General features: G+C 42.3%; 1 protein-coding gene across 1 annotated transcript in view; it reads right to left on the bottom strand.

Annotated features, from left to right (window-relative positions):
- The window catches only part of MAOB (monoamine oxidase B), a 113,069-nt gene that overhangs the window by 57,086 nt on the left and 36,798 nt on the right, over positions 1 to 19,185 (bottom strand). Inside the window, exons 2-3 of the mRNA XM_049643733.1 lie at positions 12,513 to 12,607; positions 11,133 to 11,270 (exon numbers count right to left, since the gene is read on the bottom strand). Of these exons, the coding sequence (XP_049499690.1) occupies positions 11,133 to 11,270; positions 12,513 to 12,607 (233 nt within the window). The remainder of the gene's footprint in view (positions 1 to 11,132; positions 11,271 to 12,512; positions 12,608 to 19,185) is intronic.

The following is a 19,185-nucleotide window of genomic DNA, read 5'->3' on the forward strand; positions in this document are numbered from 1 at the left end:
CTAAAAGAACACCAGCATTGCTACTCAGTAAGCTGAAAGGAAGGTTGCCAAGGGGGCCTCATATGCTAGGGCTTAAAGAAATCAGAGGAGAGCTGAAGGAAACATAGAAGGCAAACAACCAGGAAAGGAGATTTTCTTCCCTCTCTTCTATTATCTATTTATTGTTTGTCTGGGCACGTGAGTTTAGTTGCAGCCAAATGCTGATGGCCTAGCCTATTAATAACATGGGATACAGGTAAAGAAGAGGAGAAGGCTGGATTTAAAAGCAGGAAGAGTTATAGTTCAGTATATAAGGAGCCTATAAAAATATCTGCAGGATGAGTTTACTGGCCTGGTTCTCTTCTGCTAAGAATGTGTACAGTTTCATCCCAGCTGGCACCTGGCCATTCAAATACTTGGGAGTGAGAATCTGCACAGTGTATTAGAAAAGTTTTTCTAAAGGAAAGTAAATAGACTCAAGCCTTCCTACCGAGACAGTCTTAGTATCTTCAGTGTATCGTACCCGCCTTGTTGGCGAGAATAATGTTAATCAGTGTCTTCTGTTAACATCTTGTCTCTTTAAAGGCTCAAGGCACTAGTCAGCACAGGTACAAATATTCTTTTTTTGCAAATAGAGAAATTAAAGCACAAAGGGTCAACAATGAATGTGTGTGTGTGTGTGTGTGTGTGTGTGTGTGTGTGTGTCAGACAGGGAAAATTCTGCAGCCCAGTAATACCAGGATAAGAGCCTTTGTGGTTCTGCATTCAAACAGCTGCTTTGGGATCTAGACCGTCTGAACTCAAAGGGTTGAAGCTCAGTCACTAAGCCCAGCTGGAAGCAGTTTGGTCATTGTTAATAGATATATAACCCGGGAGACCACTGCTGGGCAGATGAGAGTCACAGAGCCCAATTTCCTCTCATAGTCCATAAGCTCTCAAAAGTAGAGTCTGTGTCTAATTACATTTTTAAAAATAAAAACGAGAGGAGCTCTTTATAAAAAAGTTCCAGCAGTACTAAAAAATACAAAGAAGAATGGAGCAAATTATCTCAAATCACACCATCCAGGTTAACAAAATAGCTGTAACATTTGGTGCATGACATTCCAGACCCTTTTATAAGCATCTACAAGATAGAAAGATGGATGGGTGGATGGATGGATGGATGGATGGAAGTATGGATCGATGGGTGGATGGATGGATGGATGGATAAATGCACAAGTGGATGACTGACGGAGAAAGGAAACAAAAAGGGAAGGAAGGGAAGAAGGAAAGAAAAAGGGAGGAAGGAAAGGAGGAAGGGGCAAAGAAAGAAATGCAAATATTTGAGAATCAAATCGTATTGTATTTTCCATTTTTAATGACCTAAATGTACTCAAATTTAATGGAAGAAATACAAACTCAAGTGAGCTGAAGGAAGTACTAAATTTCAAATAAATCTTGCATAACCCTAAGAAATAGGAGTTCCTGAAAGAGCCCTGTAGCAGAAAATGAAAAGATCATAAAAACCATTAGGCGATTTGAGTCTGTGTTTCTTTATTGACTACAAGTTTAATTTTGGTACACACCGATTCCATGCTATGAACTAAGACGTCACTAGCACTCCATTTGTTTATACTTCTTACCTTCTCACCTTCCCCACATTCTGATTCTATAGATTATATCATTTTTTATAATATAAAGTTTTTTTGAAAAATACAGTCTGTAGTACATTCTGTACTCTAACCACAAATCTCCTAATTCTTTAAATTTAAGTCTTTATTTAAATGTGTTTACTGTTTGGCAACAATTTCACCAAAGTTTACCCATTCCTGAGTTCTTTGGATCCCCATTTGATGATACCTTAAAGTGGAGTGTTCTTATGACTTTTTTTTTTAGAGAGAGGGAAAGAGAGAGAGAGCATACATGTGCACTCACATGAGTGGGGGAGGGGCAGAAAGAGAAAGGGAAAGAAGAATCTCAAGCAGGCTCCATGCCCAGTGAGGAGACCAATGGGGGGGCTTGATCTCACGGCCATGAGATCACGACCTGAGCCGAAATCAAGAGCTGGACGCTCAACCAATTAAGCCACTCAGGTGCCCCATGACCAAATTTCAAATATGGTGCCACTGGGTTAAACAGGTGATGGAAATTAAGGAGTGCATTTGTCTGATGACACAAGGTGATGTACAGAACTGCTGAATCACTATATTGTACACCTGAAACTAATGTAATGCTGTAAGAGTATATTAACTGAGATTAAAATAAAAACTACCTACCTACCTACCTACCTACCTACCTACCCACCTAGGGTGCCACTGGATTAAGAGGTAGAGAAAGTGGAAAGGCATTGGTAAAACTGTTGTCTGGATAATCTGAAAGGCAGACCAAGTACTTACCAGTCTTGGGGCTCTAAGGGAAATTGTTGAAGCGTTTGTGATCATTGGCTTTTACTTGTAATATGTACGTTTTCAGCAACAGTTGAACTCTGGGATTCAGCAGCCAGGATTAGAAGCATTTCCTTTTACACTGACAGGGAAATCTTTGATCTCACCACTCTCATACTGACTGTAGCCCAAACTGTCTCAAATTCAATTATTTAGCCCAGTGCCTCGCATGCTAGTAACGATTTGAATATAGATGCCTAATTAATTGGAACTGATTGGCACAATATCCACCATATTACAGAGTGTTCTTGCAACAGAATATTATGTATCTGTTTAAAATGGGATCTACAGGGGCGCCTGGGTGGCTCAGTTGGTTAAGCGTCCAACTGCAGCTCAGGTCTTGATCTCACGGTTTGTGAGATTGAGCCCCGTGTCAGGCTCTGTGCTGACAGCTTGGGGCCTGGAGCCTGCTTCGGATTCTGTGTCTCCCTCTCTCTCTGCCCCTGCCCCTTTCACAGTCTGTCTGTCTCTCTCTCAAAAACAAATAAACATTTTAAAAATTAAAAAAAAAAATAAAATGGGATCTATAAAGAACTTTTTTTTTACCAAAGAACTTTTAACGACATTGGAGAGTATTCGTGAAATATTTACGAGTGAAAAAGCAGACCTAAAAACTCTCCTTTTTAAAAAATTTTTTTAGTATTTATTTATTTTTGAAGGATAGAGAGAGAGAGAGACAGAGCATGAGCAAAGGAAAGGCAGAGAGAGAGGGAGACACAGAATCCGAAGCAGGCTCCAGGCTCTGAGCTGTCAGCACAGGGCCCAATGTGGGGCTCGAACTCATGAACTGCAAGATCATGACCTGAGCCGAAGTCGGACACTTAACCGACTGAGCAAGCCAGGTGCTCCAGACCTAAAAACTTTCTTAATGTGAAAGTATGAAAATAAGGATCCAAGAATGTTAAATATAAGCAAAATATGCTCTGTGTGTGTATGTATGTGTGTGTGTAATCTTGAAGCACAAATAATGGAACGCTATTCATCTTACTTTCCAACAGGGTTTGTGAGAAAGTATAATCAGGAAAGTGAGGAAGAAACAGGGCTTGGGAAGGAACCAGTGGAGTAACTGTAGTCAGCCGCAGAAATTTTTAAGGAAAGGAAAATGTTGAATTGGATTTTTCTAAGATGCGAGAGTGTACATTTGGAAGGAAGGCAGGCGGGCAAGCCAGGGGCTGGGGCTCAGAAGGAAACGATGGAAAGCTTCTCATCCAGGGGACGGCAAACTCCTTATGGTGTATTTCTGGCACCCCAAGACCTTGGTTCATGCTCTGAACCCATCGCTTTCTGCCATATGCAATTAATCGCTTTAGCCTTTATGTTCTTACCTGTGAAATGGGGCCAAAACTTTGAGTTCACAACCAAATAACTTCTGGTTATTTGGGACTCACCAATTAGATGGCATGTGTAAAATCACCTACTTGGTAGGAGCCAGACGTCCATATCCCAGTAGTGTTACCATTGTTATTATTTGCTGGTTGTAGCAAAGGCCACGAGAAAGGCAAGTGCTCTGTGAGCAGCGGACTCAGAATCTGCATCTAAGTCTCTCTGCAGGCTGCTGCTGAGGGTGTGGCAAGGCAGGCCAACATCGTTTAGGCCATTTTGTACGTCCTGTCACTCCCTCGGTACGTGCAGGCTGCTAACGCTCTTTGACCTGTGACAAGGTTGCCCTTATTCGCCACCGTTCTTTGGCAAGATGCGACCCTTTCCTTGCATCTTCCTTGGACTACTTGGCCACACCCCACGATGACACGGTACAGGGGCTGTAAAATGTGGCACAAGAGTTAAGCTGCAGGCCTATTCCTTTAGTGAATTTCACCACCGTAACTGAATTTTTTTTAATTTTTTTTAATGTTTTTATTTGTTTTTAAGACAGAGAGACACAGAGCATGAAAGGGGGAGGGGCAGAGAGGGAGGGAGACACAGATTCGGAAGCAGGCTCCGGGCTCTGAGCTGTCGGCACAGAGCCCGACTCGGGGCTTGAACTCACAGACCGACCGTGAAATCATGACCTGAGCCGAAGTTGGATGCTTAAGCGACTGAGCCACCCAGGCACCCCACTGTAACTGAATTCTATACATTCTCTGCCCTCCACCTTCAGCAGGTTAGATCTAAAAGTAACTCTGTGCTACCCACAACTCTAGCCCCTCTTAAGTTTATCCGAATGTGCATATGTATATGTTTGTACGTAGAGAATACGTTTACTGATTTTATCATAAATTCAGTTCCAAATGGAAACCTTGAGGCCCTAGAATAAATTCATCTCCTATCTCAAAATAGTGCTCCAAATGCAGCCATTGAAAGCATAATTTTCGGCGAATTATTACATGCCAAAAAGCCGCTGTATTTTCTTTTTTTTATTTAAAAATTTTTTTTAATGTTTTATTTATTTATGAGAGAGAGACAGAGTATGAGCAGGGGAGGGGCAGAGAGAGAGGGAGACACAAAATCCAAAGCAGGCTCCAGGATCTGAGCTGTCAGCACAGTGCCCGATGCGGGGCTCAAACTCGTGAACCACAAGATCCTCACCTGAGCTGAAGTCGGACGCTTAACTGACTGAGCCACCCGGGCGCCCCCACCATATTTTCTAAATAACACAAATGGGCACTATGGTTTCTTGAACAACTTAAAATAAGCTTCAGAATGATCACTAGACAAATGGGTTCCACTTGCTGAAGAGGAAATGACTATTCTCCACATTGAAAAAAAAATCTCCCACGATGATTAAGAGATATTTGTCTCCAGCAAAAAAAGAAATGTCTTGGCATATAGGTAGGAGGGGAAAAGAAGGTTCCCAAAGCCCATCTCGGCTAGGGCAGACTCTCGGAGCCAGTGAGCTCTGTGTGGCATGTGTGAAGTTCATGTGAAATGGGCAGCTGTTCCTGTGTGAAATCCAAGAGTTTGTCTAACCTGTTCCCGGGGGCTTCTGTCATCATAAGAGAAGCGAGTGCACTCTGGACTTTGATCCAGGCTTCCCTGGATTAATAGGACTGGAGATAAAGGTGTGGAGAAGGGAATATTAAGAGCCTGAAGAAGACCCAACACTTCTGATTTGCTGATTTCTGAGAGATGCTGAGGTCCTGCACGACAGGATAGTTTCTGTTTGCCAAATACAATGTTAATTTGAAAATTTTATTTCTCAGTATTTGGGCTCTCATTCTTTCTATTTATTAAAATTTTTTTTCAATGTTTATTTTTGACAGAGAGACAGAGAGAGAGACAGAGAGAATCAGTGGGTGAGGGGCAGAGAGAGAGAGACACACACACAGAATCTGAAGCAGGCTCCAGCCTCCAGGCTGTCAGCACAGAGCCCGACGCGGGGCTCGAACTCACGGACCGTGAGATCATGACCTGAGCCGAAGTCGGACGCTCAACCGACTGAGCCACCCAGGCGCCCCTCTCATTCTTTTTTTAAAGTTGAGTTATTTATTTTGAGTGAGAGAGAGAAGAGAGGGAGGGAGGGAGGAGTGGGGGAGGGTCAGAGAGAGAAGACAGAGAATCCCAAGCAGGCTCCGCGCTGTCAGTGCAGAGCCCAGCATGGGTCTTGATCCCATGGACGGTGAGATCATGACCTGAGCCAATATCAAGAGTCAGAAGCTTAACCGACTGAGCCACCCAGGGGCCCCTGGGCTCTCCTTCCGTTGCTGTTCCCCAAAACCGATAGGCATTTCAGCACCTGTGATCTCTTTGGAGAAATTCACAGAACAGGTCTTGTTGATAGAGATCCAGTCTCTGTTCTCTGTCTTTTATGTGCTTCTTGCGCGTGGTATTTTCCAGTGGATTTCTGGGTTCCCAATAAACAGGTGCTGAGCCAAATGGTGCAATATATTTGAGAGGGGTCTCATTCGCAGGCCTCGAGCACTGAGGCTGACCCCAGACATACACACAAGGGACGTTAACAATGAGCTTGGCTTCTGCCTGCTGGGAAGCAGACTAAGACCAGAGGATCTTCCCCCCCACCTCAGTTTCTCCAGATGGCTGAGGTTTGGAAAGGATTATCAGTGTGGAGTTGGGCTAAAGCAGTTTCATGTTTGACTAGACTCTGGTTCCAAAGTTCAGACTTACAGAAGTTTCTGAAACAGAGAAACTGTATTTGCCGATAGCCTAAGTTGTACAAGACTTTTCTCCACTTTCTTTAAGAGAAGAGCCCAAGAGAACAAAAAGATGAATGAGAACCACCACACATGCACGCACACAAACACACACACACAATGAAAGAGAAAGGGGTATAAATCAAAATATTGTGAAGATCCTTCTTAAGTTTTTATTTTTTGTCTTTTTTTTTTTAAATTATGAGATAGTTCCCAAAAGGGAACAAGTTTTACAAGTCACTTTCAAGGTATCTAAACAGTTGCCTTCTAAACTATACTAGCAGACATTAGCATGACCAGGGGTGCCTGGGTGGCTCAGTCTAAGGTTAAGCGGCCAACTTCGGCTCGGGTCATGATCTCACGGTTCGTGAGTTCAAGCCCCGAGTTGGGCTCTGTGCTGGCAGGTCAGAGCCTGGAGCCTGCTTCCCATTCTGTGCCTCCCTCTCTCTTTCTGCCCCTCCCCTGCTTGTGCTCTCTCTCTCTCTCTCAAAAATAAACACTAAAAAATATTTAACAAACGAAATTAGCATGCAAAACAGATTAAAAATGTCAGTACTGTTAAGCACTAACCGCCACATTACAGATTTTGGAAGTGAGGAAAACACCTTCTAAATTATAAAGACATGAGCTGAAGTGATCACTTTTCCCACTGATAATTAAATCCCAACATAGCTTGAGATCACATCTTTTATTCACGAGCAAGGCTTTAGAAAACCACATTTTAGCCACATAAGACAGATCTATTGTAGTACTAAAAACGAATGCCGCTCAGTAGTAATAAACATTTCTGACAGATCGGAGGCAGACAGGACAGAGGCTGCATATCACAGCAAACCAAGAGCGTGTGGATGCTGGTTATGGGGCATGGCATGAACATACCCCATCTATCAGCAGACTATTTCTTCCACAGATACCAGGGAACTGGTGAGACTGGGAGTCATCATTTCTTGAGAAAGACACCCTTCCTTTGGAGAGCTAGCCCATTGGGAGATGCTGGACCCTCCTGCTTTTTTTTTTTTTTAAAGTTAATTTATTTATTTTGAGAGAAGACACAGAGAAAGAAAGAGAGAGAGAGAGAAAATGCAAGTGGGGGAGGGGAAGAGAGAGAGGGAGAGAGAGAGAATCCCAATCAGGCTCCATGCTGCCAGCGCAGAGCCTGATTCGGGTCTCTAACTCATGAACCATGAGATCATGACCCGCGCCAGAATCAAGAGTTGGACACTAAACCGACTGAGCCACCCAGGTGTCCCTGGACCCTCCTGCTTTTATGAGTAGCTCCATTTCACCAGTTTCTTTATGTTTGTTTGTTTCACTGATTGTTCGTTTTTGAGAAAGAGAGTGCGTGAGTGGGGAGAGGGAGAGAGAGAGAATCTTAAGCAGGTTCCATGCTTAGTTCGAAGTCCGACTCAAGGTTTCATCCCACGATCCTGGGATCATGATCTGAGCCGAAATCAAGAGGCAGACCCTCAACTGACTGAGCCACTCAGGTGTCCCTCGCCAGTTTCAATTTGAAACTGCTGGTTGCAACATAGTCAAATTCCTTAGCCGAATGGTATTAAAGCTGCCCATAAAACTGTTTTCCATTAACGTCCATGTAAAAAATCTGAAAAGCAGATTCCTCGAGCAGGCGGATTTGAAGAGCAGGATCTGACAATACGGTAAGTAGCATACTTAATACTCTCAGGCTTTGGGTTAAGAAACACACATGGGTCCGCTGATGAAACAAGGCATAAATGTACTATATATATGCGTGAACCATACTTTGCACTTGGGAACAGTAGTTATTGAAATAGGCAAGAGAGAGTAACATCCAAACGCCTACAGTACTGCCTACCAGGACAGAGGAGACAAATTTCTGAACGATATTCTTTGGCATGTAGTAGGAGATAGAACACTAGAGTTGTTATCAGTGATTCCAGAAATGGATGTAGCCATCCAAAATGCTTTCACAGGTTAAAAATAAGAAAAATGAGGGGCGCTTGGGTGGCTCAGTCGATTGAGCATCCGACTTCAGCTCAGGTCATGATCTCGCGGTTGAGGAGTTCGAGCCCCGCATGGGGCTCTGTGCTGACAGCTCAGAGCCTGGAGCCTGTTTCGGATTCTGTGTCTCCCACTCTGTCTTTGTCCCTCCCCTGCTCATGCTCTGTCTCTCTCTGTCTTAAAAAGAAATGTAAACATTAAGCAAAAAAAAAAAAAAAAAATGACATGCTACCAGAGACATGGAGGTGGTGATGGTGGAGGACAAATATTTAGTTTTGGGAGGACTTCTTAGGTATCAGTTCTTTATCATTTATTATAATGCAGCTCCTCACTGGATATGACCACAGGTGGTCAAATTAGCACCTCTATCAACACTGAAAAAGACCTTCATGTAGACTCATTAGCGTTTCAATTGTCCTGGCAGTAAGAATAAATTACAGAGTAAGTCAGTATGTCAAATACATATACATATATGCATATGTATGCAATATTTTTAAGTGTACTGATATTTCTCATTTCTTCCAGTAGAGGTCAGAAAATAGCAATACAGGAATATGAAAATCTATGAACCGAAGAATACTTAGCATGATTTTCTCTAGATAGGATCATGGAAGGGTTTTTAAATTGTTTTCCTTTACCCGCCTTTTCTAATTATATTTGTACTTTTGTGATAATTAAAACGCAATGGCATTTATTTGAAATTTCATAAGGAGCACAGTCGGCATATGTATTTATCCTGTATCAAGTCAGGGATACTGGTTAATTATTTGTATTTTTTTCTTAGCTGCACATAGATTATTTGAAATCGTCTAAGAAAGCAGCACGTCTGGCCATAGCCCTGAAAAATTATTTCAGTGTAACATCGTTTCCTTTGTCTGAAAAAACCTAAAAGAGATACTAGTGTTCTGGGAAGTCAAAGAAATCAGTCAGCGTGACCTACATTTAAAAGCAAGGAACCCGGGGCGCCTGGGTGGCTCAGTCGGTTGAGCGTCCGACTTTGGCTCGGGTCATGATCTCACAGTCTGTGAGTTCGAGCCCCGCGTCGGGCTCTGTGCTGACAGCTCAGAGCCTGGAGCCTGCTTCGGATTCTGTGTTTCCCTCTCTCTCTGCCCCTCCCCTGCTCATGCTCTCTCTCTGTCTCAAAAATAAAAAAACATTTAAAAAAATAAAAATAAAAGCAAGGAACCCAATGAAAGATCTTTGCTAAGCTTGTGGATTGATGCTCAACAAATCGCACTATCACCATGCTACATTTTCATTTCTAATTCATGTGTCCCTTCTTCCGCTAGACACAGATGGAAAGCAAGGCGAAAAGGCTTATAAAACAAAATCTGAAGGTCAACCAAACATTTATGTAAAAATTAAGGAAATCTTTTACCCGCATGTAGATGTTTATTTCCCCTTTTATTAAATAACTCATAACGTACAGTCTGTTATTTGTCCTTCTTGATATTATCACTCACAAAGAATATCAGGGTGTCAACATTGTGAATATAAATCAAAACTGCCTGCTGCTAGTTTCTTCTGTCTTCTAAAGGGAGGATTTCTACCACGGAGGAGTATGTCTCTGTATTCTCACTTCCACCTACAAAGGCAAGTATGGAAGAGAGGAAAAGCTGAAGTTCAAAACCTCTAACAGTTCTTCTATGGGACTCCAGGATGGGGCCCAGAACAGGTGACTCTATTGGTCAGAGAACAACAGTGACTTTTTGGACGAAGACAATGATGCTGGGAAAACAAGGATCAGGGAGATATGAGAGGAGTCTGGAGACATCACCATGGTGGGTGACTTGGATGCACAGAGAAGTGTGGCCGGTAAGAAATCCCCAGGGGCTCACTGGTCTAATAGCTTATTAGAGTAAGAATGTCCAATATTCGATTCTTAGCTGTTTGTTTCTGCAGTTAAACCTCCCACCCCCAGAGCTCAAAACTTCAGTCAAGTGTGTCCAACACAAATGCTTGGGGTGGTCTGAAGAAAATCAAGATGAAGAGGTGAATCTGAACACAGGCTGGCATAAAGCGAAGGGAAGAGAAAGAGTCACAGGCCATAAGATGTGAATGAGCAGAGGCATCATGGAAGCAAGAACCATGAGCCACAAATGATCATGGGAATGGGAGACCCAGTCAACTCACAGAAATTTTGGGGAGATCAGTGGAGGTTACCCACAATAGATGGAATTTGGGACTTGAGCCACTTTTATGTAAATCTCCAAAGAAGAGTAACCTTTAATGATATGTAGAATACAATGACATATTTCAAAATATTACGTTAGGCATACTACAAATACTCTTTACAACATGAAGTCTAGGGCAGCCTTTATAAAACTGTACTCAGGTTTTTGTATCACATGAAAGAACCCAGATATTTAAATAGAGGCACTTAATAAATTGACTGCATTTTTTTCTCTCTTGGTTTTGTGAAACTTTTTGCCAAATGGGCAATGCCGCTTTGTCAACAACCTTCCCAAATAGGTTAGAATTCTCATCTTAATTCTCCTTTGGTGGCAGCGAAAACATTTTCACAATGGTTAAAATACACTTATAAAGTACACATACATCATTGAGGACTACAGTAGATTCTCTGAGTGAAGGATCTGGAATTCATATATGGAAAGACCCATAGAGAAGTCTTCAAACCTTTCAAAGGCTGGCCCAGGCCTACCTTTACATGGTGGATGAGATGTTCCACTTCATTCACTTTGTAGGTCTCCAATCCCAGCTCCTTGGCTAATCTTAAGATTCGATTCTGAGTTGGCCCAACATAAGATCCTCCGAGGTCCACGTATTTAACCTCTTGGTTCTGTTTTCCCAGGGAAAAAAAAACAGAAATAAATATTTGCGGAAATGTTCTTCCTAGATTTAAAAAAAAAAAAAAAAAAAAAAAAAAAAAAAAAAGAGCTCTGAAATCAACAAATGGGTATTTCACAGACCTTGAGGTGTATCCATGGAAAATGGGATTCTATTTTCAACTGTACTTCATTCATGTGACTTACCTGTCCTTAAACCATTCTGCAATTTAAAATAAACTGGATTGAACTTTACTTTTTTTTTTTAAGGTTTATTTATTCTTGAGGGAGAGAGAGACAGAGTGTGAGTGGGGGAAGGGCAGAGAGAGAGAGAGAGAGAGGGAGACAGAGAGAGAGACAAAGAATCCAAAGCAGGTTCCAGGCTCTGGGCTGGCAGCACGGAGCCCAACATGGGGCTCAAACTCATGAGCCATGAGATTATGACCTGAGTCGAAGTCGGACGCTTAACCAACTGAGCCACCCAGGTGCCCCTGGATTGAATTTTAAATAGGCAGGAGACTTCTGAATGCCATCACTCACAATATATACCACCTCATGGTTTGTTTTCTAGTGCCTTGAATTTGTAAGCTATGAATCGTTGATGCATTTCTCTTTACTTGGTACTTCAGGCTAATTTTGAGCCACTTAATGCTAGAGAAAAACGAAGAAAGGAAATGATCACTTCTGTGGTTAATCCAGACATTTGAAAGATAGCATCAGGGAATATTTTGGCCATAATGTGAACCTTTGAAATTGCTCTCCTATGTTCGTAAACAAGTTTTCCATATGGTTACAAATCAGCTTCGTTTCCAATGACGAAGGACATTGACGAAGAAGTTACTTCTTCTTTGAAGAAGAAGAAGTAACCACAAAAGCTCCCTATGTCTGAACATGTCCAGGCATAACCAGATACCTATCAGCCGGGGACACCATAGAAGGTGTTTCTTGTTTTCTTTTGTTGTCTAGCTCCCCCTGTCCCCGAAGATAACATAACTTTCACAAAGGCGGGAATCTTTAGTTTATTTACTGATGTATTCCAAACACCTCCTTATTGGTGCAATAATTTATGGGGCATCGTGAGGTAAGAAAAGAGACAGAAGCACATGTGGAAAGGTAGCAAATTGAGAGGCTGTGGAGAATGTTTCTTTTAGTAAGAGTCAAATGAAATTCAAGACTTCTAGAAAAGAAAAAAAAAAGACACAGTAACTCCGCTTCCGTCCTACATTTCTCCATCCCATCCTTAATGTCTTACTTACCCTGATGGTGTAAGTCCTGCCTCCTACTCGGTCCCGGGCTTCCAGAACAACCACATTCAGGCCAGAGTCATGCAGAAGCTTGGCTGCCGCCATACCTGGGAGAAAACACAATCACCATCAAAGACCTCACAGGGATTCCGGGTAAGCGCCTCATGTTAACGTCGATGAGAAAAGCCCACGATGGCTCACACACATGGCCTACCGTTACGTGCACCTTACAGGTGGCTGGGGTTTCTCAATAGAGGCCCAGATTCCAAGAATGGGAAACCAACTGGTCTTTCTAGCAAGAACAAAAGCGATTTCGTTTTTGGTAAATGTCTCAAATCTTAAAAACATCCTCGGTCACTGTATCAAAATGTCTATCTTTAAGGACTAAATCGCACAATTACGTGTCTGACAGTACAAATGGAAACACAAGGCCACACTTAAAAGCACAAGCCCCAGTCAACACCAGACCAAATGTAGCCATTGACTTATTTCTCTTTTTTTTCTTTTAATTTTAATTTTAGAAAGAGAGAGACAGACAGACAGACAGCAAGTGGCGGAGAGGGGCAGAGGAAGAGAGAGAGAATGCGAAGCAGCCCCTATGAGGGGCTCGATCCCATGACCCCGGGATCATGACCTGAGCCCAAATCAAGAGTCGGACACACAACCGACTGAGCCACCCAGGCCTCCCTAGGTGCAGTTTTTGACCTCGGAGATCTTAAAATCGTGCATCTTTAAAACCACCTTACATAGCTCAGTAAGATCTTTCTCAGACAGGAGAGCTCTGGAGCCCTTACCATGATGACTGAATTTCCTCAGTTCTAATTACCTTAATCATTTGCTTTCTGAGAACAAACAAAATCGAGGAAATGCCAAGACGCTGTGCGTTACAGAGAAATGAAACTGGCTTCTATCTTGTCTTTCAAAAATAATAGTTCTGGGATTTTTAGACCCCACTGGGTGCAAAGTAAAAGAGAGAGAGAGAGAGAAAGATTCCTATAAAAAGAGCTAATACTCCCTACCATTTGAGACCCTGTTCTAAGTGTTTTTATATATTAATTCAGTGAATTCTCACAAAAACCCATTGAGAAAAGGCACTGTTGATCTTTGCATTTTACGGCCGAGGACACTGAAACACACAAGGTCTCACGTCGAGCCAGCAAAGCCAAGCCAGGCAATTTCACTCCCGGGTCAGGATTCCTAACCACACGCACTGTTTTCCACGGAGCCTCCCGGCCATCGTCTCCAGAGATGGCATCTTCCCATTTCTGCGCCGGGGGGAAATTACATTTCAAAAGATATTTTTTACTTTATTTGGATCAACACATTTTAGAAACACACTTGTATCTTGTGGTCCGATAAGAATCCATAAAACATAAAATATGAGCCCACCCGTAAAAGCCATAAAGAAAAGTCAGGGCTCTGTTCATTGTCTATCAGCTACCCTAAAAGAGGAAACCCATTTTTTTTTTTTTTTTTTTTTTTTTAGAAAAAAGGCTGATCTGATCTGACATTTCATTATTGGAGTTAATCTGTCTTTCATGCCCTGTCCTTGGAGGCAGGAGGCTTTCAGCTGGTGGCAGAGTTAGGGTCCCAAAGTCCCCAACCACCCACGCAGTGCATACAGGATTGCACACCCTCATTTAGAAATATAAGGCTTGGATTTTTAACCCCAGTGCTAATTCGACCTCCATGAGGAAAAAAAAGGAGAAAACATTTCTATTTAGATAGAACACAATTTCAAAATTGCAGACGATTCAATGCCATTTCTCTTATCAAGCATCAGTTCAACAAATGAAATATGAAATAACACGCAGCCATAGTAACCGCTGTTATCAGGGAATTCAGACAGACCCGCTGAGCACGCCCGGGCTTAAACAAAAGGGTTCAGAATGAAATACAACATCGCTCACACATGCTAGCATTTTCTGTTCCACAAAAGGCACTGTCTTTTGGTCTGTGCAGTTACCCAACAGTATCTGATGCTAAACACGAACAGTTATTAAAACAAGCCAGGGTCTTATCAAACCATTCGATAGACAGTTCTCTGTGCTTGTGTGCCTTAAAAAGTCATACCCAGAAACTTACAAAAATATCTTTAAACAGGGCAATACGAGGGTATATGGTTGGAAATACCCCACAATTTGCTTAATATTCACCATGGGGGGAGTGCGGGGGTGTTCAATTGCTTGCCGGACATCAAGTGGCAAAAATGGATTTGGAAAATAATTGGTCCGATTATGGGTGGCTTAAAGAAGTCACTGTGGTTTAGGAGAAGGGAGTTTCAGAAGACTTAAGAAACGGAGGATTTGGGAGTCTGGTCAGGAGGCGATTAAGAAGTAGCTCTCCAGGGGGCGCCTGGGTGGCTCTCAGTCGGTTAAGCATCCCACTTTGGCTCAGGTCATGATCTCATGGTCCGTGAGTTTGAGCCCTGCGTCAGGCTCTGTGCTGACAGCTCGGAGCCTGGAACCTGCTTCAGATTCTGTGTCTCTCTCCGCCACTCCCCAGGTCACGCTCTGTCTTTCTCTCAATAAATAAGTAAACGCTGACAAAATTAAAAGTACAAAGCAATTATAAGCTCGCTCTTAAATGGGTTACAAAAGTTAAATATCCATGTATAAGAAAAACTGGCACTTTAAGATTCTTATATTTAGATGGAGAGCGGAATGCTTTAAGATATTTCATGTGACTCACTGTAATGGAGTTACTGTATTTTTCATTTTTCCTCTTTGGTTCAAGGATAGTAGTTAAGAGTTCAGGTTTGGGGCTGAACTCTGACGCTGCTGTTTACTGATTGTGTAATCAACGGCAAGTCAGTGAATGTCTTTAAACCTCCATTTTTTTCTTAAAAAAATTTTTTTTTCAGCACTGTGAAGATCAGATGAGCTTTGCTTATAAAGTGCCTCACACGGAATAAAACGAATGCTGTGTTTTATGACAGTGCCTGTTATTTTCTGTTTAAAAAGAACCTGCTGTAGTTTTTTAACGTGTCAGGAAATGATTGCTTAAGTGTTTAAACAGCGCCCATGACACTGTCTGGTGTTTTAGGGCAAATATATTTCTGCTACTTTCTGATTTGGGCTTTTTTTTTTTTCTTTTTTGCCCCTAGTATTGCATTTTAAAATCCCCAGACCTCCCAGAGAATGCACCATCCCTCATATTTTTGTTCTATGGCAAAATGCATTTCAAGTTCCCCCAAATCGGCAGAGACATGAACTCTTGAGAAAGAGTCCTGTCGTAGGCTGGACAGCTCTGTAGAGTTCATTGCTTGGCTTATTAATTCTTCCATCGGCTAAACTATCAGTCCTTTCCCCAGTCATCAGGGAGGAGTCCCTGGGAGTACTTTTTTTTTTTTTAATTTTTTTTAATGTTTATTTTTGAGAGAGAGAGAAAGAGAGAGCATGAGCCAGGGAGGGGCAGAGAGAGAGGGAGACACAGAATCTGAAACAGGCTCCAGGCTCCGAGCTGTCAGCACAGAGCCCGACTCGGGGCTTGAACCCACGGACCGTGAGATCATGACCCGTGCCGAAGCCCAACGCTTAACCGGCTGAGCCACCCAGGCAGGCACCCCTGCTTTGTGTTTTTAAAAAGTTAATTAAACCAGAAATTAATGCGAAGTATCAATTAATATTTCACAAACGGATTATCGCTGGCATATTCAGCAGCAGCTCCTCTGTGCCCTGCACAGGCTCCTGATAAGATCATCTCATTTGTAGACTCCAGATGGTGCAGGGTCCACGGTGTTTGGGCTCAAAGAGGCTTCCTTGGATGAATGATGAATAGCACAGCACAATGATGGACTGATGCCTAATTCCATGAAATTATAAAAACACTGTGTCTTTCTTCTCAGGTAATTTACTTGGAAAAGGTTTCACCAAAGTGATGACTGCCTCGACCATTTGCATACTTCGGTTTGGATTAGGCGTGCAAATGATTTTAAATATCTAAGTATCAGTGGTGTGCAGCATTATTAGCATTCAATGCTTCCAGGTTTTTTATGTGTCATGGAAAAACAACCCAGAAGTTGGATGATGCAAGGAGATGGTAAAATACACAGTGCTGGTAACAGAAGGGGTGCTTCAAGGCGTTTTAGGAGCAGAGAAGGGGTTAGGATGCAGAAGGAAGAGAAAAATCACAATCACCTCTTGCCCCATGCTTTGCTTTGTCAATCTGGCTCACGTCCTTCGTATCAAAACCTGACACTTAACAAAACTTTTTCAGAGTTTTAAAACACAATGTCAATTGGGGCACCTGGGTGGCTTAGTTGGTTAAGCATCTGACTTCTTGATTTCGGCTCAGGTCATGATCTCACGGTTCGTGAGTTCAAGCCCCCCATCGGGCTCTGGGCTGACAGTGCGGAGCCTGCTTGGGATTCTCTCTCTCCCTCTCTCTCTGCCCCCCGCCTCGCTCATGTGCACACTCTCTCTCTCGCTTTCAAAATAAATAAGACATAAACATTTAAAAAATGTTTATTAATAAAATGCAAAGTTAATTGTTTTGAAAACATTATGAAACATCAATACTTCAATACCATGGGAGGACTTTTTCTCAGTTTAAAGGCACTCCCCCACCAAAAAAAGTATCACGCTAACCAAAACTGGCAAAAAAATTCACTGTACCTCAAAGCATCTCTAACCTTATAACCTTGGTAAAAGATACAAGCATTTCCCCAGGAGGGATGAAAGGCAAAAATATGAAAATAGCCTTCAACACCTCTGTCACTTCCGACAAAGAAAAGGCTTTATGAGAAAATTCTGGAAACAACCAAGTGACCTTCGGATCAAAGAAGTGAGATTCTTTAATGTCTCTAAAGAGAATGCCTTTTAGCTATTTAACGCAAATACACACACACACACACACACACACACACACACACACAAGGTCTGGGTTAAGGAGAAAAATATCCCCTTTGTGAAATAAATTCATTAAAGGAAAATGGTATTTGTAGGTGGAATTCAGTTGTTAATTGCTGAACTTTTCAACACAGAGACCCAGGTAAAGATACCACAAAACAGCCAACATTTTGAGCACTGAGTGTATGCCAGCTTCTACTCTTAAGTGTTTTACATGTAAGAATTTGTTTATCCTCTCAACAACTCTATGAAGTGGGTAGATGTAGAAAGTGAAGCACAGAGAGGCCCAGTAACGTGCCCGAGGTCTCACAGCTACCAAGGGACTGAGTCAACATTCAAACGCAGGCGCTCTGACTTCAGATAACAAACATGCCCATCAGCCTTCCTCATACTAAACCGTGAAACACTGAAAGCCTTCCATTAAACATCACAGGCCACTGCCAGCACATTCCATGCCTTTGTGTAAATTACAAGAAGAGGCAGGCGCCTGGCAGGTAAATTTCAAAATGGTGTCCTTCCTTTCCGGTGAAATGCAGCACCCACCGGTACAAGTGGCTTGGGCCGGCAAAAGGTGGGCTGGATCGCATCCCCTCTTTGACTGCATCAGCCGGGCGAGCTTGTGCAGGGCACTGCCTGAAGAGACTACGCTGTGGCCTTGAAACTCAGAAAACTTATTTCCTGAATGATAAGAATTTAATTATCTGTTCTTTGTCTCCCCCGTGCCAGTACACGGTTGGCCCTTACGTGATTGTTGAATGGATTCATTTACTACCCTTCCACAAAGATGACATTTAATTACTTAGGCAATAAATAAATAAATAAATAGATAAATGGCGGCGATGGCATCTGTGTAAACAGGGTGTATTTAATATGGTATAAGACACCAAAATATTTGCACACGCTGAAACTGATTTGCTCTGGTGACACCGGAAATGGTAAAGGACACCTTGGACTTTTTCAAAGGGAAGGAGCTGGAAAGAAAGCCAGCCAACCGATCATGTTAGCCACCTTACATTTGTACAGCATTGCAGATTTCTGTATTCACACCCATTCAGTCCTTAACAATGACCTGTGAGGCTGGCATTATTGTTCCTATTTTTTGCTCAGCCTCATACAACCAGCTACGGCAGAGGTAGATCTAAAATCCAGTTCTGTTTCTCGGCCCGATGTATTTCTCACTAGTCCCACTACTTCCTATAACATACAGGGCCTATGTTTAAAAAATTCTGTTTTTTTTAACATGGCTTATGTTTAAAAATTTCTCTAGGGATGCCAAATTTTAAAATTAGAATCTATCTTTATTAGTTTTCTTGGAAAGGCTACATGGATAAAAATCACCTGCAGCTTGTCATGCCCAAAGCCCTGAGACCCTATCATTACAGGACGATCTGAAAGCTTCTAGATCAATGCAGTGCCCTCAAGGTCACCTCCACTGAACTATTCCTTAAGAAGTGCTTTGACCAAATAGCTCCTTCTCCTTAAGTACAGACCGACTTGTCTTTCCTGACAATGCACCACTCGCCACTTTTTGGAAAAGAGAGACCAAGCTACCGAAAGTCTACCGTCATTCTCATCACTAAGAAGCAAAGTCTAGATTTAAGCTATTCACGTCTTGCACGCAAATGCGAAACAGATTCCAAGCTTTCTTGGAAGCCCTTTGCTCTGTTTTCCCTAAGACCGTCAAAACATATCAGAAAAACAAATGGCAATAGTTTGTAAAATAAAAGAGACCTTTACCGAAGCCTCGGACCATAGGATGATTTATGCTCTTGAAAAGGATAAAAGACACCAAGCATTCCTGAGTTGCCATAGAAACCTTTCTCCAGATGATACTA

The sequence above is a fragment of the Panthera uncia genome, chromosome X (genome assembly GCF_023721935.1).
Source record: "Panthera uncia isolate 11264 chromosome X, Puncia_PCG_1.0, whole genome shotgun sequence".
Lineage (NCBI taxonomy): Eukaryota > Metazoa > Chordata > Mammalia > Carnivora > Felidae > Panthera > Panthera uncia.